We start from the raw sequence: 26,291 nt of genomic DNA on the forward strand, positions 1-26,291 counted from the left end.
CAAAAGTGTAGCAGACACACTGCAGATTCACCTGGGGGAGGAAAAAGATACTCACCACAAACTTCTTGACATCCTACTCTTCCTCGTCCTCCAGAATAGTCCTCCCCATCAATGAGGCTCTCCTGGACCCCACAAAAACTATATGGCAAACTGCAGCATCAGTAATGCCTACGTGTAAATGGGCTGATAAAAATCATTGTCCTAGCTAGGGAGACTGAATCCCTTTTTTCCTACCCTCCCCCCAACTCCATCGTTGTGGATGCAGTAAACTCCCGGGGTTGCCAGCACCAAATGAGATCTATCCCCTATGATAGGGATTGGAAAAGCCTTTACCTCTTCAGGAGAAAGGCCTACTCCTCTGCCACATTGCAATTTCAAATGCAAATTATCAAGCATTAATGGCAAAATATCTGTTAATTATTCGAAGCTCAGCACCTTTATTGACCAGATCCTAGAGCAGAGTGTGACCAGTTCTGAACCATCATCCAGGAAGGGCAACTATTAGCCAAAACAACGCTCTGGTCAGTCCTCAATATAGCTGATACAGTGGCCCAGTCCATCTTCACTGTAGTGGTTGTGTGACATGAATTGTGGTTACGCCTCTTGGATTACCTAAAGAGGTGCAGATAGCCATTGAAGACCTTCCCTTTGAAGGCACCAAGTTGTTTGCTGAAAAGTTTGACGCGTTGCTCCACACCCTTAAAGATTCCAATGCTACTCTCCGGTCATTTAGGGGATCTATATGCATGTACAAAAGAGAAAATTTAGTCTGCACCCTCAACATAAATTCCATACCTCCCAATACCCAACTCAAAGCTTCTACAAACCTCAGAGAAAGAAATTTAGATTCTTCAGGTGCAAACCATCAGGCCCCAGCCTTCCACAGCACAACCAGCCACCTCAAAACATCAGTTTTGACGTGTTGGTCGAGGTGTCAACAGACCACTCCCCTTAGCCGCTGCAGCTGACCAACCTACCCCGCCCATTTGACTACCACCTTGCTATGTTCCGCAGCACCTGGGAACGTATAACATCAGATGAATGGGAATCATTCACAATGGGTACTCCATTCAACTTTACCTCCCCTGCCCCAACACCCTTCAAGGACTCTGCTCACGAGAGTTTACTACAACGAAACAGTGCAGAAGCACTAAAGCTATGGAACTGGTGCGTTTCCCACAATGTCACACTATTAGTGCCTACCTTCTGGGAACACAAAACTCAATAGCAGGCCATCTCAGCCGCAACTTCCACATGTCCACGAATGGTACCCAGCAGTACTTCATGACCTCTTCAAGCAAGGTGGGACACTGGCCACAGACCTGTTCACTACTTGCCTGAACAAGAAATGTCCACAATACATAGAGCAGGGATGGGGAAGCACTCCCTGGGCGATGCTGTCCTTCCATGGGACAAGGACCTCCTGTATGCCTTTTCCCATTGGCTCTACTGTCAAAAATCCTATTAAAAATAACAAAAAGGAGCACACCTCATATTGACTGTTCCCACTTGGATGAGACGGACTTGCTACCCTTACCTGTTGCAACCGAGCCGAGGCTGGGGGCAGGGTCGAAGCAGAGCTGGGGCCGGAACAGGAGTGGGTGGCACTCCCTCCCCCCGTGAGGGCTGGCTCGGGCCCCGCTGCACCCCTCCGAACATTCTTAGTTAGTTTAGACAACGAACCACTTCTGTGTTTTTAATGTGTTTATTGTGTTGGCATCACCACTATTTATATTGCAGTAGAACCCAAGAGGGTTCATTCTATATCCTGGATTGGAGTTAAGGTCACGATCCTGTTGTGCAAGGTGCTGTAAAGAAATACAGCAAAGAGCATTCCTGGCCTGAAGAATGTTGCGTCTGGGAATATCTGAGCACTTTACCTATGCTAGAGTTGTATATACACTATATGTACGGCATTAGACATTTATTTGGTGCAGTCTTCAGTGTTATCACAATACCGTATCATCCCTGAGATCAATATTTATGGAAGACTTCACCACATTTGCTACAGATAAAGCTCTGAAAGCCATGAAATTCTAAGTCCTAATATAACTAATCTTAAAATGCCTGTCAACTATGTGACAAAAGGCACCACCAAGTGATTAAAGGACAGAGTGTCAGCTGTGATTTGAACTTTCTGGATTTTTTTAATCACAGTGCTAATGTTGTTTAAACAGTGTATTAATATCTATCTGTAAAGGCAGTGCCCTTTATTTATATAATAAAATAATAGACCTCTACGTCTTTAGTTAAGCAAAGCTGTGGGAAATTACTGGCCTGTAGGGTTAGACTGGCAGAGCATTAGTCACAGCCTCAGTTACACATGAATGTATATGAAAGGAATAAGAAATAATCAGACAATTTAGAAGTAATAACAATCACTGTATCAGTCTGTAGACTAACCTAAAATGAGTTTTATAATTCTGTAATGAGTTCCATAGATCTTTCAATTCTTAGGAAAGATAAACTTTCAAGGAACCTATTAGGATAATAACATTATGATTTAATACATCTCCACCCATCATAGCTCTGAACTGCTTTCAGATAAGAAGTGCAGGATATTCTTGTAATACAGAATTTTCTGTTTACTCTGACGTAGTCCTTTCTTTTGTACTGGTAAGTAGATTACTTGGATGAACCATGTTGAACTATCCAATGTCTGTAACTTGTCAAAGCTAAAGGACCCCTGTGTCTCTGAAGTACAGTATCCAGACACTTTCTGGACATCTGAATAAAGGGTTCTTTTTAACATACCATGTTCCAACATTTTATTTTATAGTCTTTGAAGTATATAAAAGGTTTCCATGTCCACACTAGGAGCATTTTACCAGTATGGGAATATCTGTATGCAAAGCATTGTAGGTATAGTTGCAGGTATACTAGCAAAGCTGCTCTTTGTACCAATATGCAAAACCACTCTGTATGATTGAAATAAGCTATGCCAGTAAAAACACAGCTGATGTAACTATGCCTACACCTGGGACTTCTGCCTACACAGCTGTATCAGTCAGGGATCACACCTCTTCACAGCCCTGACCAACATAGTTGTGCTAGCATAAGTCCGTAATGTAGACCTGGCACAAGGCTATGCAATATGTGAATTAAAAAGGCAAACGAACCAATAGTCATTGGCTGACCTGTCATCACACCACATATTCCAAATATTTAAAACTATATAAGTCTCAGATACACCAAAAATTTGGGGTCTTTCAAGACAGATGATAGTGTGTTCCATGGGACATCTCCTAGCTGCCATCTTTCCCCCTCGTGTCTGTTATGTTATGTGACCTGAGGGCGTCATGGACTCTTCACTGCGTTCTGCTTAGGTAGTAGGTGGGTGTCTGGCAGCAATTGCCTGTGCTCTCTGGTGTCTGATACTGCTCTCGGTTGCATTGGTGCCCTCTCTAATTATGGGGCTGGAACACGGGGACCCTGCTTTAATTCTGTACTACCTGCCACTTAGGACAGCTCTGTTATCCAGCAAAATACAGACGTGGAAATTGGTGTTAGAAGAATGGTGCATGATGCGATGTGTCAGAGCCAAAGATGTGAACTGGGCTGGACTTCACAGGGCCAAAGATGAGAGAGAAGTAGATCTTTAGCTGAGAATATGCTGTACATCCTTCTTATTCGGATTATTGAGGTCATCCGAAATATAGTGCTAGAATAAAGATGACTTTGCCTAGACCATTCGCAGATCACCTAAGTAGGAGAGCTAATTGTAACTCATAAGTCTATTGATAGAATATATATATATATTCTATCGTAAGACAGTAAGCATCATAAAGAGATTACAGTGATGGCTCTTAATCAAACAAGTGAAACACCTTACTAATTAGCATTGATTCCTTAGTGCTGGAGTCATTCAAAAAAGTAGCATCGGTGGCAGAGGAGAACTTGATGAATCTATACATTTACTTGTGCCTGATAACTATTTTATTTTTGACCTATTGAGATCTGTGGTATGCTGTAGAAATACCCATCTTGGGATCAATTTTGTAAAATGTATATGGTCAGAAATAGTCAAATGTGACTAAAGGTACAGATTAGATTAGGGTTTGGATTTGAGGCTGAATCACAGCTTTTGTTTGGATTTTGTTCTAAAAATGCGGGGGAAAATGTAAGATTTCTGTGAAAAATAGTAGCAATCACAACATTTCCACTGTCCATTACAATTTTGAGTGACTTTCTAATGTGTTTCCTATTATCTTGGGCCAAGATATCATTAGAACATCTGTTGTCATAACACTTTGGCCATAACTAAAGTGGGGAAAAAATCCCCTTTTGTTTTTGACTCCGAACCAAAACTTTGCATAGATTCAGGCCCAAGATGTGCAGTCCAAACTATACCCCTCCTGAAATTTGAAGGGGTTTGGAGTCTTCATTCCTCTGAGGGCTGCACAAGCTTTTTCAGCATGCTTTTTTATTTATTTTAAAGAAAATGTAATAGTTGAAGATGCAATGTCAGAATATAAGGAGTACTGGAAAATGGCTATTAATTTCTAAACATTTTAAAGATTCTAAATTATATATTTATCAGTTGGCCAATGTAGGATTTATTGTATTTTTAACTTTTCCTTGCTTTTAAGAGCTTGGGTTTTCTAAACTGTCATAGGTAAGTATACTGTTTTAGCATCCTTAATTGTATTTAAAGGCTTTTTTTTCTAGTTTACTTGATAGCCAAACCAGTAAGAGTTAATAATTTGGGCAAAATGTTTCAGATTTCATTTTTTAAATTTGATAGAGAATATTGGTAGTTTATCTTTTAAACAACACTCTTCACAAAGGACAGATTTCAATCTGCATTACTGATAGTAAAATATTAATATGCACTATTTTCAGACTATTCGTAAGTAGTTTTTAAACTCTGTTTAGAAAATACTTCCAAGTCTCTGTATATTGTATTAAACATCTCAGTCCTGGTGAGTATTTGTGGCTGTTTGCTACGTTGAAACTATTTTCTAGAAAGAGGAAGGTGATCAAAAGAGTAAATTGAAGTGGATTAGGCTAAGGGATAAAGGACACAAATCAGGGGAGGCCTGTTGCAAGGAAGGTTAGACAGAATACATTTGAACTATGAACACACTTTTACAATAAAATTTTTAACGCTGGGGTTTATTTTAAATTGCAGCTAATGGGAAGAGCAAACCAAAGTTAAACAAGATGAGTATTTGGATTACAAATTCAGTAACCATGGAGATTGGATGGCTGGAATATGCTAAACCACTTTGAAATGTTGTTTTGAACACTTCAGAGTTTCAAACTGTGAAATAGTTCTAATGTGTAGTATTTTCTCATTTGAAATAGTGTTAAATATACATACATCCTTTTCTAAAGAAACAGAAACTGGTCAGGAATGAATGCCAAATCTATAACCATTACCAAATTCTATTTCCCCTAACTTGGACTTGCTACATTTTATGTGGGTCACTCAGTAGCTAATGTTATCATAAGATTTCACTGTAAGTAACATGAGCCACATACTTCTTGTATAGCACGGTCTAACAGGGATTATCTTTAATTTATTTCAGGAGTCATAGGTATGCCGGCTACTGTGAAGTGTTATCCCTAAAATGCGTTCAAGCTAGGCTTAATTGGAGCTTCAGTTGAATATACTGATTGGTGTTACTAATGTAATTTGAAGATAATTGGTGTCAATTCTTTCTTCTAGAACAACAACAACCTTGAAGCATGTTGTCGAGTCCTTGAGCAGGAGAGCAACAAATACTTATATATGGAGTACCATAGCCCTGATGACAGCAGAATGAACAGGAATCGCTTTTTGCACATTAACCTGGGTATTCATCCCCATACCAGCTACCATGCAGGGGAAGGAGCTCAACTTAACGGTGGTCGTACACTGGTACATAGCTCAAGCGATGGACATATTGAGCCACAATGCACAGCAGGTAAACAGCTGATATGCTTAGTTCAAGAACCACACTCTGCTCCAGCTGTTGTGGCAGCTTCTTCTAATTACAATCCATTTTTCATGAATGACCAGAATAGAAATGCAGCTACTCCTCCACCGCAACCAGCTCAACAGCCATCTTCCATGCCACCAGGAATGAACACATCTGCTATGCAAGGCCCTCATCCTCCTACATATATGCACATACCTCGGTACAATACAAATCCCATTACTGTTACATTATCGCAAAACCTCCCCTCTGGACAAACAGTACCCAGGGCTCTACAAATTCTTCCACAGATTCCAAGCAATCTTTATGGGACTCCTGGTTCTATATATATTAGGCAGACGTCTCCAAGTTCTTCAGGACGACAGACTCCTCAGAATGCACAGTGGCACTCTTCTCCACAAGGCCCAGTTCCACATTATACTCCACGCCCGCTACCTGTTTATCCACATCAACAGAACTACCAACCTTCACAGTATTCTCCTAAACAGCCCCAGATTCCTCAGCCAGCTTATCAATCACCACCTGCATCTCAGTGTCCTTCTCCTTTTGGCTCTCCTCAGCATCAGGTACAGCCTACCCAATTAGGTCATCAGAGTTCACATGTGTTTATGCCTCCTAGTCCTTCAACTCTTCCACCCCATCCATATCAACAAGCACCCCAAAGTTATCAAAAACAGGGTGGTCACTCAGTATCTTATCTCCCTTATGGACCTAGCTTATCCAAAGGTTCTATGAACAAGATAGAAATTACAGTTGAGCCACCACAAAGACCTGGGACTGCAATGAATAGAAGTCCTTCACCAATAAATAATCAGCCATCTCAACGAAACCAGCACGCGCTGTATGCAGCCACTAATCCGTCTTCAGGCTCTCCTTCAAGAGGTATGTCAGGTCAACCAAAACCACCATTTAATGTTAATCCATTATATATTACCTACACACAACCAACTGGACCTACAGGTCCACTAACACAGTCTCCCCGGGTAATGGTATCTCAGCCAAACTCAACAGTATTTAAAATCACAGTAGGTCGAGCGCAGACTGAGAATCTTTTAAATTTAGTGGACCAAGAGGAGCGTTCTGCAGCACCAGAACCTATTCAGCCCATTTCAGTAATACCAGGATCTGGAGGAGAAAAAGGAATCCATAAATACCAGAGGAGTTCCAGTTCTGGATCAGATGACTACGCTTATACTCAGGGTAAATTTCTTGAACTGTCAACTGTTATTTTAAAAAATTAAATTAAATTGAACCTATTCAGAGGAACTTTTGGCCTGTGTGATCTGAGACATTTTGATGTACTAGTTTTTAAAATGTAACATGGAAAATATGAATTGATGAGAGATTGTTGTCAAATTCTAATTTATTATAAATGGCCATACAAATCATCTTGTCCCATAAGAGAACAAGATGACATTTGAAGAAACTGAAAAGTTCTGTATTTTAAAACTAACAAAGGCAAATGCTTTTCTGTATAGTTCATTTACCAAGTTGTTTAAATATTTAAATACAGATTAGATAATTTTCATAGACTCATAGAAATGTGGAGCTGGAAGGGACCTCAAGAGGCCATCAAGTCCAGCACCCTGCACTGAGGCAGGACCAAGAAACGTAGATTATCCCTGACAGGTGTTTGTCTACCTATTCTTAAAAACCTCCACTGATGGGGATTCCACAGCCTCCCTGGAAGCCACAGCCTCCCTTATAGTTAGAAGTTTTTCTTAGTATCTAACCTAAATCTCCCTTGCTGCAGATTAAGCCCTTTACTTCTTGTCCTTTGAATAAAATACATTTGAATAAATTATAACAGATATATTTATTTGTTTAATAAACAAAATTATTTTAGTTGCTACACAAAAGCAAAAACATTGTACCAAGGCAAAACCAAATAAGCCAGCCAGGGTAATAAACAAAAATAAGGAAAGAAAGCGGTCAGGGGATAAAATATTAAGGTTGCACAGTAAGACGAATCCACATCTTGATTAAATGTAGAATAATTCAGTTATTTTAAGCTTTTAAAAAACGTTAATTTATCATAACTGACATGGCAGAAATGGTTTTTAGGCAGGATTTGGCTGCAAAGAAGACGGTTGTTTGGTGGTTTGTTTTTATATGGATAGGGGCAGCAAATACTTTGAGAGAGCCCTAATATCAAATACCAAGTAATTACAACTTAAGTAAAAGAGAATTGGGTGAAAACTTTACCCAAACATTTGAGCAGAAAAGTGCTTTCTTCAGAGTTGCAGCTTTTGAAACCTGGTTGTTATACTTGAACTCACTTGCACAGAGAAAGTTTAGTCTGCAAACATTCAAGCCAGTCAGCTATAATTGTCATAATGCTAATTAGCAGCAATTATTCAAAGTGTCTACTTTATACTTAGATTTCTAATGAGATGAGATTATCTGCCTTTCCTCTATCCTCCTCCTATCCTTTCTTTTCACTTCATTTTATTCCTATTTCACATTATTTCACCTCTCAAACTCTACCCTGCGGTATTTGGGCCCTCATTTCCCCTGTCGCCTCAGAGCTATCTTTAACCTCTTAACATGAAATTGCTCTGTACCAGATTGTTTCTGTGCACACAGCATCCCCTGCTGATTCCTGGACTGAAAGCAGGCAGGAATAAACTTTGTGAATGGTAGAGAACAGTAGGAGTGAGGTGGAGCCAGTTAGTATTTACTCTAGGCAGCGTTGCCATACCGGCCCTACCTGCCGGGGCCATACACTCTCTCATGGCGTGCCCTTTAGCGGTTCCAGACAACCTTGAATAACTGGCAGAGTAACCACTGTTCCACAGATTAACTCAATTGTGTAGGAAAAATATAACTGATTTCATGTGAGTAAGACAAAAAATGGGTTCTGGATTGCAGAATTACTTGCTAAGTAAGGTTTTATTTGCTGCTCAATTTTTTTGCACCCTGTTTTTTCCCCCTAGATACTATTTTCTTTTTTCTTTGGTAGTTAGTTTCCTTCAATTGGACAGTTGAGTTTCTTAGGTTTGTATGGTCGTTGGGGCAGAGAACTGTATCTTCCTATATATTGGGGCTTCAATAGTGGCTTTATGTGCTACTGCAATATAAATATCAACAGCAATAATATTTAGTCTCTGCAAACTTACATTACACACTTATGTAGCACAACTGAGATTTAAAGAGGAATATACTTAAAATCTTCTGATTTTGCTAATTTAGACAACAAATTAATTTGTATGACTTTTCTATAAGTCTCTACCGTGGTGAAAAAGTCCAGAAATATATAAATCACTACTGATTTTTTTCTTTAGTGTGATATATTATATTGCATGATGATATAGCCTAATAAGATGCAGCACATATGGGAGGGCATTGTATATGTCAGGTATAAACTGGATGATGAATGAGCATATAAAGCCAGGAATTGGTGAGCCATGTATCATTACTGTTGTGAATTTTTTAAAATTAATACTGTAATTATGATCTTTCAAACTCTTCTCTTGACTGAGACGCATTGTTTTTATGAAAGGTTGTTGCTGGTTTTGTTGCTTTAATGTTATTTAATAAGATATCCTGTTTTCAATCCCTGTATTGCTACTGGCTTCTGACATGCGAGGGTCCATGCAAAATCCAAGTTTAGCATTTCTGCTTCAGGTAGAAAAGTGGCAGCCAACAAAAATACCATATTTTTATGCTCCTGGCTCTTCCTCTCTGTTTTTTCTCCTGCCTCTGTAGGATCTGTCATGTCTGCTCTTAGCTCCATCTGTGGAGTTTTTTCCTTTCTTTCAATTAGTATATAATTTTATTTTTCATACAGTGTTTTGTTTAACATTTTTAATTTCTGTTTGCATTGAATGGAGGTCAGGAAGAGGAGAGACTGCAGGTGCTTTGCATGTAATAGCACTTTACAGGCTTCTGTAGTGTGTCCTTGTACATTCCTTTTTTCTGTTTATTTCACAGTAGAAACATAGGAATAACCTGCTGGCAAACCCATTACTTAGACAGTCTACCCATCTGAATACCAACAGTAAATCTCTTCCCTTTGCCCTCCCCGCTCAATTGTCCTTGTCAAGAAGGATCTTTCCTCTTCATTTGAGCATCAGTGAAAACAAGTAGATCAGAAAGTGCGAAACCTCAGACCAGTGACCTGTATTAACTACTCCTGTTTGACATTAAAGTAAAATATTGAGGAAAATCCTGTCTAGTCTCTGTCAGAGAAGATTGAATATTTATTCCTAGCAAGTCGGATTATCTTTATGCTCACCAGCTACCTCAGGAACCCATGACAGCAAAAGTCTTGTTAACTTGAGACTGAACATGACAAATTTCATTCCAAAGGCATAAGTTTTTGAGGAAGTTATTAACGACTGAAAAAGGTTTAGAAGGAATGGCTCAACTTTAACTATAGAGTTAAAGGTCCTGAAGGTCTTTACATGAGGATTCATGTAACTAATTTATGTCTATCTTCCTTTAATAAGGGATTCTCCTTGCTCGTTAGTTTTGCCTGTGAGCATTGGTGAATTTATAATACTGGATATTAAACCTTCTACTGTTCCAAAGGGCAACAGCAATTTTTAAAAACTTTGTTGTATAGTCTCTAATAGAACTGCAAAAATCAATACAGGTTTGGCTCTTGACTAATACGTGAGGCCTTCTGAGAAATCAGATGACACTATTACACAGCAGCTGTGAAGTCATGTTCTGATGCAGTCTTTCAGACTCTAATTCTTGCCTCTGGTATTTATTCTTGACAGTGCAGTAGTAGTATAATTAGGTTGCTATTTCATCCTGAGAAGCTCTCTCCTTGTACAGGTGCCTTTGTATTTTTGAGTGGAGAAAGACCAAATACAAAAAAAGAAGCAGTGACCAAAATGGTAATATGAACTTCAAATTACTGCCTAAAACATTATTTTTATTCTGGAAGAATTTACTGTCCTAAACTATAATTCAGTTGGCATGAAGCATCTTTACACTGATATGTGGCTGCATGTTTATGCTCACCTATTATTTTGGAAAGGTCACTTATGTATATTACACATAAATTAAGAGTTCTGTTTTTTAATTAAGTGCTTTATATTGACTGTTTGTTCCCTATACTACTCTAGCCTTGCTATTACATCAGCGAGCAAGGATGGAGAGGTTAGCAAAAGAACTGAAGCTTGAGAAAGAGGAACTTGAGCGGCTGAAAACTGAAGTTAATAGCATGGAGCACAATCTTATGCAGAGGCGACTTAGAAGAGTAAACTGTACGACCTCAATCCCAACAGTAAGAAATTTGTATTTGTAAACATCAGGGTTTTTTTAAGCTCCCTTGTTCAATTATTGTTCATGCAAGCAGCTTACAAAGTACAGTGTGTCATAAGATATTTTGGAGATTAAACTCTTTGAATTGGCAAGTGATTTTTGCTCTTTGCTTTATGGTTTGTCTGCAAGATCAGTTCTTCCTTTGAAATAAACAGATATTTGGTACTTTAAGAAACACATATGGGCTACACTTTCAGAAATTTTGTTGTGCACACAGTGAAACCTATATGTGTTTACTTTTCTGTATCCCAGAATGATGACTGCTTTCAAATATATTGTGAATGCCTAGGAGAAAATTAATGAGGAAGTCTAGATTTTATACCTAAGATTTGGCATGCACAGTTTGGTTATGTATGTAGGACAGATTTTTGAAAAGGAGCTTCAATATGCCAGGCTACTGTCACTGCTTGGAATATATCTGTACTTCTTAGACCTCCCCCCTTTTACCCTCTGGTGTGGAAGCTCTGAGGGCACTTAAGGCTTCACTTGGCTGGTCACACCCGGGTAGTCTCAAGTATGTTAAATGGGAGTTACTCTCCTCAGTTTAGCTGTAATCATTGTTAATCCCTGCTGTTAGTAATGAGTAGTTTTTCTGGTATAGACAGGTCCATATGTATCGTGATACCTACTTTCATTAATATATGCAAATGTCAGGAATGGATCAGTTGATCTCTTCCCACTATCCAGTCTATGCAGCATTGTACAGTTGAGAAATGTTGGGCTAAAAGTTTTGGTGTAACGCATTTCATCTTGAGGTGGGAGGGAAATGTAACTCCTGATTTGCAGCTGCTAATATTAACATAAACTAGAGGTCAGATGCTGCTTTTAGTTTATAAGGATAAAAATCTGAAGTAACTATTGCCCAGGCTTTTTGGAACCCAAAGCAATGGTAACTTTACTGTATCTTTTTCTAGGTAGTATTAGGAATAAATTAACGGGGGTTTATCTTATTTGTTTGATAAATGATTGATGCAAGCAAGAGTGCTTTTATTTAAAACTATTTTTATTAGATTTTAAGTTCAGATACATACCTATGCTGTTGCAGTAGGTTTAGAGCATTTAAAAGCATTTATATTTACCTGAAGTTACGAAATGGTTTTAAAGGATTAGCTTTAGGAGGTCCCCTCTTTTGTTTGACTGCCGGAGATGCCAGATTCTTGCCCAAAGAAAACTTCTTTGGACTGCTCCAAAGCAAATTTTTTTACCTAATTATTTATAGCTAACTTTAAACAAAACGCAAGTTTATAGTGACTTCAGTGGGTCACCATAACAACCCCTAATTTTAGCAAACCTTATTTTTATTAAAAAAACATTTTTAGTTATAACAATAAAATGTACATGTCAAAAGTGTTAGAGGCACTTAAAGAAAAAGAGGCTGTCCAAATAATACATTTATTATTTATTTTATATTTATTATTTTGATAGCAAAACTGCAAACATGCAGTTATTTGGCCTTGCTTCTTAGGGCCTAAGATTTTCCTAACTATGTGATGTTAGCTTTTCAGCTGGCAGTGGCGGAACATACAAAATTGCTGACTGCAGTACTGTCAAATTCTGGGGTACATACAGGAATGTCAAATTCTGGGGTAACAACTGCACTGATTTTTCGGAGTTAGACCAGTTCAACTGACAACAAAATTTGGTCATTGACCTTTCAAAGATTCTCAAGGCAATATGCATCTGGTCTAAGGGTATAGGAGTACTGTAACTGCCATCATAGGTTTTGTAACTTGATAATTTTAAAAGCCGAGCACAATTTTCTTCCTGGTAAGTATTAAAACTAATGTGTATACATTTATTTATCGCCAAAATGCCGAATGAATAACTCATTTTAAAAATATCTTTAAACATTTCCCTTGAAATCATGTTAACATTCGCTATGGATATTTTTTTCAGCTGCACTTACCCATCATTGGCAACCCTGCCCCTGGTAACATTATTAATAGGGCCTGTTAACATATGAGACAAATAACATTGTTATATCTACATTAGAGTTGATGCTGACTTTCCTACAATTGCTATTTTGGGTCCTTTCTTACTAGCCTGAGGAAATGACCAGATTGAGAAGCCTGAATAGACAGCTCCAGATAAATGTTGACTGTACTCTGAAAGAAGTTGACCTCCTTCAATCTAGAGGTATAGACTTGATTGTTTTTGTAACACATAAGTTTTAATGTGGTATGTGTTTAAATATGAGTAGATCTTTGGCTTTTTCTTTTCCTTTTTTATCAAAGCTGGGTTTTACTGATATCAAGTCATTACTTCAGAATGAAAGACACAACCTGTCTTTTTTTCTTTGTCAGTTTTAAGCTGGTTGGATAGTGTGGTTTTTGTTAATAACATTCTCAATAAAAGTGGGCCCAAATTAAATTAAGTAATTACTTGTACATAGCAATTTGAAAGAACTTTGTCAAGATAGTTGAATCTAAAAATGGGCATATCTTGATAATGGTTCCATACTCAAGTTCTTGAGTTCATGATATATTCATTGTTGCTGCAAACATATTTCTTTGCTGTGACTTATTGTGACACTAAATAAAGTGTAGTAAATAAATTGCTACGTGTGCTCTTGCAGTGTCACATCTGCCACTTTCAGACTGAGAACACACTTGCCATATCTGTATTTTGAAGACACATGGACCCGCCTTACAAGATAAAAAGACCATAGTGATTATAGTCTAAAAAGTCTGGTCTAAATCTTGTCTCATTTCTAGGCTAGGACAAGAAAGAGGAAAGTAATACCAACTAAACAATGTATCTTAACATGTTCCTTTGCTTGGCAAACTATTGACGTTAGCGAAAAAGAATGGAAAATGAGGTCTATAAGAATTAGAAGAACTAGCACCAAGGACCCTGAAAGTGATGCAACTCGACATGGTTTAAAACCAAGAATCCAGCAAATACAAATAATTCTAATTAAAAGATGCTTTCAAAAACTCCTAAGGAAATTTGTGGTAAATGTATTACAAAAACAGTTTTGTAAATCTCTGGGGCCTTCACCCTAGAAGCTCTGTCCTGAAAAAGAAATTGCATTTGCAGTTATCTATGAAGCAATCCAACACACTGAAATAGACTTTGCTGTCCAAATAGAAGTTGCCCTATGAAAACAAAGCAAAACTGGAGATATGCAGGGAAAACCTCTGATCCAGAAAAAGGTTGAAAGAACATAACATGAAATAAACATAGAGAGGAAAGCTTTCAGATGACTAGAACAAAACACTTGTGTTCTGAGCAAATAAACTACCTCTCAAATGTAAACTGGTAACAATACCCGAATGACTTAGCATCAGTCCATTTAAAAGAAATAGTTATATCTAAGTCATGTTCTAAGAGCTTGATCCTGCAAGTTGCTGAGTAGTTTCTGGATTGCTGAGTTCCTTCTTAGGGACCTGAAGGTGCTCAACTCATAGTAGGAGGTTTTACCCAACACCACTGAAATTCATCCAGCCCATCTGCCAGAGATGAAATTTTGGGAAGGATATTAGGAGATCCAGTGGCAATTTTTACAGAAGATGCCATGAGATCCTGAATGTCCATGCAGAGCAAACAGAATCTTATCTCACCCCCCCCCCTTTTTAAAAAAAAAAAAAATCTAGATGTTTCAAACCTGATCCATAGAAACATGCAAAAAAAGAGACCAGAAGAATATGGAATGAGAATGTCCTCTAGCAAAGGACACAACTTGCAAAACATTCAGAGCAAACTGAAAAACAGATTCCCACAGTATACAGACAACTCGTTCTCTGTGGGGACTGTGATCCCATTTTATAAAAGAGCATATTTAAAATAATTTATGTATCAGAACGCCGACACTGAAATGGGATTGACAGGTGTCAAATTCACAATTAGGCATATATACAATCACTGCTAACCACAAAATTAAACCTGTGTGCCAGGTCCAGCTGAGAATATAGGAAATGTGAAAGACCAGTGAAACTGCACAGGATAAATGAAAATGAAGAACAGAAACACCATGGGATTCATACCCAAAAGGGTATGAACAGAGAGAACTGTTCAGAAATGAGTGCTAATCTTCACTTAACTCCAAACTGATTTTCATCAACAATCTGGAAGCAGCTCCTATTTACAACCCTTTCTCTCCTGCATCTGCAGCTACAGTAGGTTTGCACTACATTCCTCTACCAATTTATTAAGAGCTCCACCTTTTGAAATGAGACAAAGCAGAGGAAGAGAGACAGTGTAACTAATGTTGAGCAAGTAAACTGAAAATTTAGGAGACCAGCTGAAAATACCAGAGGAAAAATTAAAACACTACAGAGGAGAGATCTTAAAAAAAAGTTAGTTAGAACTTTAGTATGGCACCCCTAACAAAACAGTACCATTTTTAGGCCCAATTATTTTGATTCCATTTCCATATGGTCAAGGGGAATCTCAATTTAGGTGTATAGTTCCTTAAACAATTGGCATCCTCATAGGAAATAAGATCGATGGGGTGAAACATTATTTCCTTTTTCTCTTAGACATCATTTGGCTTATTTAAACCTTTATTAGTTATCACTGCTGTCTGTGGAATACTGCAGTTTTTATTGATAAACTTAGTTCTGAAGAGTGGCAGAATTTCAGAGAGATGTGGTAAGTCTGCTACAATTTCTTCAGTCTAGTAGTATGCAAAGTAAATGCTGCAATGGGATAATATGATATGAGTCAGAAAGATATGGAAGATATAATAAGCTGTAAACTTGCATCATATAAAAAGGTACTATTTGTACATATACTCTCTAATATCCTTTCTTGGTATTGTTTATATTTATATCCCTCTTACCAGGTAACTTTGATCCGAAAGCCCTGAGCAACTTTTATGATAATATAGAGCCTGGTCCTGTTGTGCCACCAAAGCCATGTAAAAAAGGTGAGTTGCTAAATAAGGGCCAAGAAAACCATTCATATATCTGACTGTTATTTAGTAGTTCTCACACTGAGAAGGAGATTTTCCATGTGTTACAGTAAGTGTTAACGCAGTTCTTTTTATACTATCAGTAGTAGCAGGAAATATTTTACTTGTTATTTTATACATTTTTACAAGCTGTGCAGCTAAGACACTTAAACAGATTTATGTTGATACAGCAACAATAACACTGGCACTAAAAGCTATTTTCTATCAATGTGTTTAAAATTAATATTCTGATCATATGTTTATGCATAATTCTGCTCACTAATAAAGTACATACGTTTTTATAGTTGATTTTAGATTAACTTCCAATTAACACATTTTTTAAAATAAATAATTTTGGTTAAATCTTATTTAGGTTAGGACACCTCAGTCTTCCAGTAACATTAATTATTGGGATTTTTATAAACATAACTGCAGTGATAGCCATATATAAATTAAATCAGTAAAACAAATTCATAATTTGAATTGGTATTTTGTTTTTTCCATTAACATTGTCTGCTCGATGGTCACCGTTTCGACCAGAATTACAGAGAGTAAATTTCATAATATTAATAGTATTTCAGAGCAGTAGGAGTCCCACAGGTGCTGTATTCCATATGTTGCAGGTTGTTTCCCCAAAATCGAAAACTTTGCAATTGCTAACGTAGCCAGTATTATTTGCTCTGTGCTGTTCACATCTCATTTCTTTTGTCTTGTGGATAGTATGATTGCAGAATGCTATTGTGGTTAGCAGAAGAAAGATGATCTTGTGGTTGAGGTGCAGAATTGGGACTTGGGAGATTTGGATTCAATTAATGTCTTTGTCACAGATACCTGGTGACAGCAAGACATTTAGACCCAGATTTTCAAAGGTATTTTGGTGTTGCTGTGCTCAGCATTGCAATGCCTAACTGATTTAGGAGACTGTCTCCGTTTCAAAAGCGATTGAGACATTTAGGAGCCTAAATCCAATTCAGTGCTTATTTAACAGAATAAATACAGATTTAGGAACCTAACTGTAGGCCTTTAACTTAGTCCTGTTTGAAAGGACGCAAACTAGGTACGTTTTAGTTTGCCTGCACAGTGTCCCCACTGGGGAGTTAGTGTTCAGCATGCTAGGGTGGGTGAAAAAATCAAGACATTTATTTAAGAGCCTAAATATAGATTTTTGGAGACTAAGTTTAGGCATCCACATTTGAACTTTGGCCTTTGTAGACAAACCCCACATTGTCTTATCACTTTAAACAGGAGTAGAACAGTGGGGAAGGGAATGAGGGAGAACAAAGTAGAGAATGGGCAGGAGTCAGGATATGGCAGAGAGTTGGATAAGTTTACCACAGGTACACCTAAACTTTGCTGATTTTACCCCGATGCCTTGCAGGAAAACAGCATAAGGCAATTATTCCACAACCTGTACTGTTCCAAAAGATAGTGTGTGACAATGAAATGAAATGAGAGCAATGGATATTGATCAGTGCCTGCTTTTCTATCCTCCCTTCTTTCAGGATGTATTGGCTGGAAAAGTCAAGTGCATAGAAACTTAAGCTGGATTAAGCTACTGAAATTATAGTAATGTTAAAACTGTTTTTGGAACAGGGTAAATCTCTTAATGGACTGTACCTGTCAAGCCATTATCATCAAAGTATACAGGTTAAATAGGTAGTTAGCAGAGTGTGGTGCCCATAAGTCAGTTCTTTGGTCAGGGGTCTGATGAAATGTGTGCAATATCTAAACTAAATTAGTTTGTGCTGTGTGGTAATGGTACATTAAATAGTCTACACAATAAGTGTTAACTAGTAGTTTGCTGGTAGCACTTTGACAATGTTGTGCAATTTTAAAAACTGACAATCAATTTGTAGTTCATTGAACTTTTCAGAGTTTGATAGGCTTGGGCCATATTTACATCCTTCTAAGTATTTATTTTACTACTGTTTTAGAAAGTGCCAACATAAGGGTAAAAATCAGGTTAAGTAATTTCTAAGAAATTCAAAGAGATGACAGTGAAGCAGTTGACAAGTAACCTGGGGCAAAACACTAATTTTCTGAAAAATGGATGATGATGTCTGAGATAAAGAAAAATGAAACCTGAGAATTCTTTGTCAAGACATACATACTGGAGCAGTGTGACAGGTACATGGTTTTAGATTTTTGCAGAAAAACTTGAAATATAAAGGATGATTTCTAAATATATTTGACCTAGGGCACAGATCAATTTTATACACTTATATACTTAATAAATATTGAGGGTTTTTTATGAGCAACTGCTGACATTCAACTACTTGACACCAGTGTGAGTTGGGTCATGCCCCAGTTCAGGAGGACAGGGCATTGCTGGAATGGGAGCTTAGGAATACCTTCAAAACTCTATCACCAAACTGAAAGAAGTTTGGGATGATTGCCCAACCTTAAAAGTTTTCCCTTTCAGGGTACTGTTGAATCTCTTTTATCCCTGACTTTCATAAAAGACATTTCTGAAGAGCAGACTGCTCGTGCACCAAATCCCTTGAGATTTTATTTAGGAAAATACCTGGAATATACAAGGGGTGGCCAACCTATGGCTCCGGAGCCACATGCGGCTCTTCAGAAGTTAATATGCGGCTCCTTGTATAGGTGCCAACTCTGGGGCTGGAGCTACAGGCACTGACTTTCCAGTGTGCCAGTGGTGATCACTGCTCAACCCCTTGCCCTTCCCCAGAGCCTGACTCCACTCCGGCCCCTTCCCCAGAGCCTGCCATGCCCTCACTCCTTCCCCCTCTTCTCCCCCTCCCCCCCCAGCCTCCTGCACACTGTGAAACAGCTGATTGTGGCGGGCGGGAGGCATTGGGGGCAGGAGGGGGGAGCTGATGGGGGGGCTGCCAACATTACTATGGCTCTTTGGCAATGTACATTGGTAAATTCTGGCTCCTTCTCAGGCTCCGGTTGGCCACCCCTGGAATATACCCTCTCTCAGATCTTTCAACAAACTCGTTTCACGCGTGCGTGCGCGCACACACACACACACACACACACACACACACACACACACACTCTTCCTCCTTCATACTGCACATTTGAATATAGCACCATCATAGTATCAGTGCTTTGAGGAACAGCATATGAACATTTTTTAGCAAAGTGTACTGTATACGTTTGTCTGCTTGTCAGGGTGTTGCCTTCTCTCTTTATCTTGTTTAGGAACACAGATTCCTCAGTTCCTCCCCTATAACTTCATGGACTTTATCGCTGACGAAAGCAGGGGTGGGCAGACTTTTGGCCTGAGGGCCACATCTGGGTATGGAAATTATATGGCGGGCCATGAATTCCCAGTGGGGAAGGGGGACTCTATGGGATGTAGCATGGGGGACCTCTATAAGGGATGTTACTGAAGTGGGGGGAGAGAGGAGTCAGGTTGGGAGGGGGGGAGGGACTCTACAGGGGCGGTACGGGGGACTCTTAGGGGCCATGCCAGCAGTGACACAAGGTGGCCGTACCAGACACTGCCACGGGTGGAGGCACCCTAACTGGGACAGGTGCGGCCGCTGGGCAGTTTCGAGGCTCTCAAAGGTGGGGCCATAGAAGACCGGGAGGGGATTGGGTGCACTGCTGCATGGGGGGGTGGGGAGGCTGCCACATAAGAGCGGGGTTCCGATCCCAGAAACAGCGCAATGTGGCTCTGCGTGCTGGAAGATGGTGCTCATCAAGGGAATTGTGAGTCGGGGGCTGGGGAGCGTTGGGCAGGCGGAGTGGGGCAAGCTCCCAACCCCGTTCCCTGGCGGGAGCTCGAGGGCTGGAAGCGGCCTGCGGGCCTTAGTTTGCCCACCCCTGGACTAAAGGAAGGGGTCAGAAAGGTGTGTGGCATTTATCTTCCTTTGAGGCATCCTACAGTGTTGACTTTTGGATGCAGGGTAGTGCATTAGACCATTTGGGGCGGGGGGGGGGGGGGGGAGTTATGGTAAATCTTTTGTTATTAATTACTGACAGCCTTTAATAACAACTATGGATAGAAGACTCTTGGAAAAAGTCACTAGGGTAAAACGACAAATATGTAAATTGGGTGCTGTGTGAAAGTATAGGCTTTTATAAATAAATTCTAGTTGATGGTAAGATAATCTACTTGGAAAAGGAGTCATGCCTCAAAGAAAAAATATAGATCTTTTGGAAGGTTTTTTTAAAGTTTTTGATCAAATGAAAAACTGAAAATAATTATCTGGCTTCTGAAGTTAGTATCTCTCTTTGTAATATTATGAAACACTCAGGATGCAAGTCAGGGGTCGGGAACCTACGGCACGTGTACCGATTTTTAGTGGCACTCTGATGCCAGCCAGGGTCCCAGCTGCCGGCCCCGCTCAGCCCGCTGCCGGCCTGGATGGATGGAACCCTGGGCCGGCAGCGGGCTGAGCGGGGCCGGTGGCCGGGACCCCGGCTGGCAGGGGCTGGTAGACGGAATCCTGGGCTGGTAGACGGAACCCCAGACCGGTCTGGGGTTCCATCTGCCACCCCCACTGCCTGTCTGGGGTTCTGTCCGCCAGCCCCTGCCAGCCGGGGTCCCGGCCGCTGGCCCCGCTGCCAGTCTGGGGGTCCATCTGCCGGCCCCTGTAAATGTAAAATGTATTATTGGCATGCAAAACCTTAAATTACAGTAAATAAATGAAGACTTGGCACACCATCTCTCAAAGGTTGCCGACCCCTGATGTAGGTAGTTAAATGGGTAAAAGGACAACAGAAGGAAGAACCATCAAACTCTTCTTCCTAAATGGCAGTTTTTTAGGCACTATTAGTCGCATGTTTGTACAAACCATACTCCTAATGGGAAAGCAAGTTATTTCAAAGCAAAATATGTTGTATTACATGCAGGTCTAGTATACTGATTTACTGGCAACCAGGGGCAAGAGTTCATTGAAATGGACCTGCATGACTTCAAGATTCTGCCGTCAGCCCAATAGCGACTAGTTTTGGGGCTGAATGCCTGGCACTTAGCGTGGAGTCTTCAAACCCACTTTCTCTTAGAAAATTCCCTTCCTTTGATACATGTACAGACTCGTACATTGAATAGCATTTACATGGGCCTTGGGGTGAATTCATTCCCTGCTAACAGTCATCAGCTTTGGACTGCCTTCTCAGTAGGTAATAAATACATAATGTATGTATTTTGTACATTCTGAATTTCAAATCCTAATCCAGTTGTACAGTGCCATTTAGATGTCTGTGTAAAACAGCTGAAAACTACTAGCTAGCAGATGAGTATCTTAACCTACTCCTCTAAATATTTGCTAAAATTGCATGGTATATTTTCTTATGAAGGCTTTGTTTGAAAAATAACATTATTTTTTCTTTAGAGCATCAAACCAGCTCCAAACAGACTCCACAGACTCAGCCAAGAGATGAAGACTTTGAAGGGGCTCCATGGAACTGTGATAGCTGCACCTTTCTGAACCACCCAGCGCTAAACCGCTGCGAGCAGTGTGAAATGCCACGTTACACCTGAATCTGGAAAGGGTCTGCGTTAGGTTGAAAACCGCTTCCTGAGCCCACAGCCATAGGAGAAGGAAACATGGGGAACCTTTCAGTCCATCTGCCAGGCCTTTGTTAGTCAACTATTTTCAGATTACAAGGGGGGGAGGAAAAGATGTGAAACTGTTTCCACTTGTACTGCACTAAAGAATAAATTTGGGGAGTGGGGAGGGAAATATTCTTTTCTTATCCCATTGCAGTGAGCAAAGCAGAAAGGATACCCAAAACCAGGAAAGGATTCACTCTTTGAAGAATGTATACAGGAAAGCAGATAATTGCTGTTTAATCCTGTGGCTGCAGTTACTGCTTAGTGGCTCTTAATTTTTAAATATAGAATTTTTAGTAATGATGTGAAATATTACAGTTATCCCGACAAACTGAAGCCATAGCTGACCTACCTGGTCCCAGCTAGCTGGAAAACAAAGGCTCCCTGTGCTTCTGGATTGTAAACCACTGAAAAAGAAGACAGGAAAATGCAACTGTAAATTTTACAACAGATAGAAAACAGAGAGAGGGGTATTTGTAATTGCTGCTTTTTTTCAGGGTGATTTAAGTCTACACAAAAATTTGCTGTTTTGAAATTGTGACTTCTGGTGCGAAAATGAGGTACTGTATGAGCCTTATAAAAAGTAGAATTGGAGGTGATTCTGCAATCCCCTTTGCTTGTATAGTGCTCACCAAGCAATGTCAACACTGGTAATTAACTAAGAACCAATTCTACCATATTACTGATGAAAAGATTGCTGCATGCTTTTATTAGGCCATTGTGTGGTAAAGCTAAAAGTAAATTATGCTTTTATAAATAACGTTCTCCTAAGACTGCTCTGTAGCAGGACAGTGAACGTATGCCAAATGCCAGAACTATTCCAAATTCTGTTTGGAAGTTTTGAGCTCAGCCATGGCTGTGTATGAGAAGTGTTTGCACCCTGTTACTTAGGCCTTTTCAGCTTCCAATTTTGTGAAGAATTCATGATGTTTACAGCACAGAAGGTACTTTGTGCCCCAATCCTGATTTAGCTGAAAAAGAATTAATCAATATTAGCTCTTCAATAAAGGTTTATTTGCACATTGTTAATAAACCAGCCTGTATAAATAGCAGATGGCAGATCTGGAAAAGTTGCACACTGCATTTTTTTATTTTGGTCAGGAAGTGTTTGCAATATAGTGAAGAATACAAAACACTTGCAAACTAAAAACCATACTGGTACTTTTATGCATATAATATATTGTATTATATAAAATGATCAGTTTTGTTTAAACGCTTCAGTTTGCTGTAATAAAGCAGTCATTATTTGTGAAATCAGACCTTCTGGATTTGGGCAGCTGAATGATTATGATGTGAAATTGTGTGACTGATTGAGGATGGTTTTTAAGAAGCTGGTACAATGCATCTGATCTTTTACACTGTAACCATTGTTTAAAATCCAACATTTTCACAGCATTTGAAAGGGAGAGTTTTTGTTATTTTGCCTGTATTGCCTTTCTGATGTTTTCCCTCCATGCAGTTTAAAAAGATAGCAGCAAAAACTGCTGTCTTGTGATTCAGATCAGGAACTGCCTTTTATCTGGTATGATATTGAAATATGTTTCTTCACTCATTAAATCCTAAACATAATCTAAAATAATCTATTTAATAAGTCTGCTTGAGATCAATTGAAGAGTGCATCATTAATAAGCAAAATGAAGTCAAAGGCATCGGAGTTGAGATTTCTTTTTAAGTTGATGATGATTTTGCACTGTATGATGAGCTCATATCTAAAAAAAAACAAAAATTCCCGCTGTCCAGATGAAGTTAAAAATAAGAGTACATTTTTGTAATTCTGTTTGTATAAATGGACAGTGTGGCACAACTGAAGGGACAGTGTGGAAAACAGATGAGCTGAAGCATTTTACTTAAAACATTTTTCTTCCTTGAGAGATTAGCAACACCATTACCTGTTGTATATTCACGTATTCAATACAATACCAATTCTGTCATAGTTCTTCAGTGATGATGCCTTTTCTTTTGTATGATTTCAATTTTCAGTCCTATTTATGTTAACTTTTTAACAGCTTTAGTTTCTGCTGGAATAGCAAAAATGGCAACTAAAATGACAGTCATCAGATGAGAGTAACAGTAGCATGCTTGAGAACAGTTGTGCCACTTTGTTTTAAGACAGTGTAGATGCTGTTGATTTAAAAAAAAATGCATGTAACTCATTCATTCTGTGAGCTCTAATAATCCTAAATGCATGGTTTCTGGTGGTATGAAGACATTCTAGTCTTAGTCATAGCTTTCACCAGCTAGCAGAAGACAAAAAAGAGGCAACCTATGAGGAGATGCTATTGGGGTGGGGAGGTGAGAGAGGGTGCCATCAAATGGGCAAGTTGATTTTAAGAGCAAAGCTGATCTTTATTTGAGCTTTTTTTCAGTTCTCATTTATTGGTTGTACAAAAAGTATTGAAAAATTTTTCTGTTGTACTCATTTACTTGTAAATGTCCATGCACAAACATTAGCAGTAAAAGAACTATATATGGTACTTGAATCTTTAGTTTGTTAGAACATAAGTTGTATTTGAATATTAGAGCATCCATTTTGCTTTTTGGAAGCAGGCAACACACCCTTCCCCATCTCAATTGAAATGTAGACTATGCCAAAAAAGGTTTCTTTGTGTAATATTTATTTAATGCACACAAAATCCTAATGTCAGCTGGCATATAAAATGCACTGTATTGTATAAAACTTTTGAGTGTATTTGTGTGTGGATGGCAGGATGCTGATGCCATTGTGGTGGTAATGCACTACTTATTTTTAATAACAAGCTTTCCCTCAACTGTGCTATTAGACTAGTATGGTTCAGTTGGTAACTTACTTGGACTTTAGGTATTCAAAAGGATTTCACTATTCATTTAAATTAACTTTTCTAAAATCTTACTTTATATTTATCATCTATTAGTATCAATTATCCCTTCCTACTACCATAGTTCTTTAAAAGTTTCAGTCAGAGTGGGACTTGTGAACAATATTTCAGGGTATAGCAAACCAAAAGAAATCCTAAACTTGGCTATGCTTTGAATTTGATGTAATTATCAACCTTGCTTGTTTGGGAGGGAGAAGGACGGGTGGGGGCTAAGAAGAAAATAATTTGTAAAATATAGTCTAAAATCAGATTGAGTTGTGCATTTGTGTGTCTGTGGTATGTGTGTTTTCCCTTAAGATGGGAGGTGTGATGAGAAGGTGTAATAATTTTTAAAGAGCTGGTCTTGGTCTTAGTACTTTCTAATCATGTGCTACTAAATCAGGTTTTCTTTAAAAAAATATATTGTTTTTTTTCAGTTACTGTATCTGTCCCAGTTATACTCTCATTTCAGTTTTCCATGGCAACACATGTCAACATTAAGATTGATTGTAAAATCCTTTGAAACTGAATTCAGAAATATTTAAGAGCTGAAATTGGGACAAAACAAAATGGGGGGGGGGGGATAAAGAATGTGAGAATATCAAATAAGTTAAAAATGAAATTGTCATCTTGATCCTTTTTAATATTCATTGGTATTCCCAGGAATGTGAAAATGGCTTTCATAGTTCAAGGTGGACAGTTGGACTCATAGATACTTAACTGCTTCTCTGAGACTGTAAAATTTACATGCTGTGATACTACTGTGACTCTCCACCCCATAAAGACAGAAGACATGCACGCAAACAGTGCGTCTTGTAATCAATATTGCTTCTGTGTTCTGCACCTATTTTATTTCCTTTCCAAATGTTAACATAATTATTTAAAGTTGGCCATGATTGAAACTTGCTGTACGTTTTAGTTTGGGGCATTCTCATTGCTTGTCTATTAATATTAATACAGGTAGGTTTTTCTTGACTTGTTTGAATAATAAGAGGTCATTGGAGTTAATGCAATATTATAATTTTGGATTTTCAAGACCTGAAAGAATTTTTTAAAACTCTGTTCTTGACATTTATTTATTTATGGTGGCACCGATGTATCTAATCCATATTTCCTGCTGTGTGTGGAACCCTGTTAAATTTTTTCATTAAAACAACAAGACAAGATCTTGTTAAATCCTGTAAATATGATGTCTTTAGTTTTTAGATGTATATGCTGTGAATGAGATTATTACCAAGAGATGAAATTGTACAAAAGCATTAAGAGGCAATGCATGCATGGTATCTCCAGAAAGTGCATACTCGGAAAGTTGCAGATTTCTGCAAAAATAAATTAATAAACTAAGAAAACATCACATCCTGCATTTGTTCTCGTGTGTAGTAGAAGACATTTCCAAAATACCAAATTTTCTTGCTTTGACAACTAAACATGTTTCTGTTAAAGTGTAGCATTCTCCATAAACCCATAGCTATATCACACTTTTGTTTGTCTTTGTAAATCAATGTATTTCCCCCCGAACAACTGCTCTATGTTGGACTTGGGCCCCAAACTTGCAGGTGGATCTAAAGGGGCAGACCTTTGAGGTGTGTGGTGTCCCACTAAAGTCAAAGGTGCTTTGTGCAGATCAGATTGCAGGATTGGGACTGTGCACAAATGATGTTCACAAAGTGTTTTGGTCTCTCTTCCTTTCAGCAGCAAGCCAGAGAACATTCTGATTCCAGAAGATGATGCTGTTAATGGCAGTTGAAAATTTATTATAAATTTCCACACACCCCCAAAAGACTTGAAGAAAAGGTTCTTTTATTGAATGAATGGTGTAGAATTTTAGTCAT

At 38.7% G+C, this 26,291-nt stretch overlaps 1 protein-coding gene across 5 annotated transcripts in view; it reads left to right on the forward strand.

The window, feature by feature from the left end:
• TAB3 (TGF-beta activated kinase 1 (MAP3K7) binding protein 3) overlaps positions 1-25,644 on the forward strand; it is an 80,667-nt gene extending 55,023 nt beyond the window's left edge. The window contains exons 3-8 of one of the 5 annotated variants that reach the window (XM_034754785.1): positions 5,672-6,803; positions 6,984-7,121; positions 11,000-11,160; positions 13,241-13,334; positions 15,985-16,068; positions 21,405-25,644. In XM_034754785.1, the coding sequence (XP_034610676.1) occupies positions 5,672-6,803; positions 6,984-7,121; positions 11,000-11,160; positions 13,241-13,334; positions 15,985-16,068; positions 21,405-21,553 (1,758 nt within the window). In that variant the 3' untranslated portion in view covers positions 21,554-25,644. Of the gene's footprint in view, positions 1-5,671; positions 7,122-10,706; positions 10,769-10,999; positions 11,161-13,240; positions 13,335-15,984; positions 16,069-21,404 lie in introns of those variants that run through there. The other 4 variants (XM_034754793.1, XM_034754779.1, XR_004643692.1 and 1 more) reach the window with 4 other exon arrangements.
• Positions 25,645-26,291: the final 647 nt, after the last annotated feature.

The sequence above is a fragment of the Trachemys scripta genome, chromosome 1, assembly GCF_013100865.1.
Source record: "Trachemys scripta elegans isolate TJP31775 chromosome 1, CAS_Tse_1.0, whole genome shotgun sequence".
Classification (NCBI taxonomy): Eukaryota; Metazoa; Chordata; order Testudines; family Emydidae; genus Trachemys; species Trachemys scripta.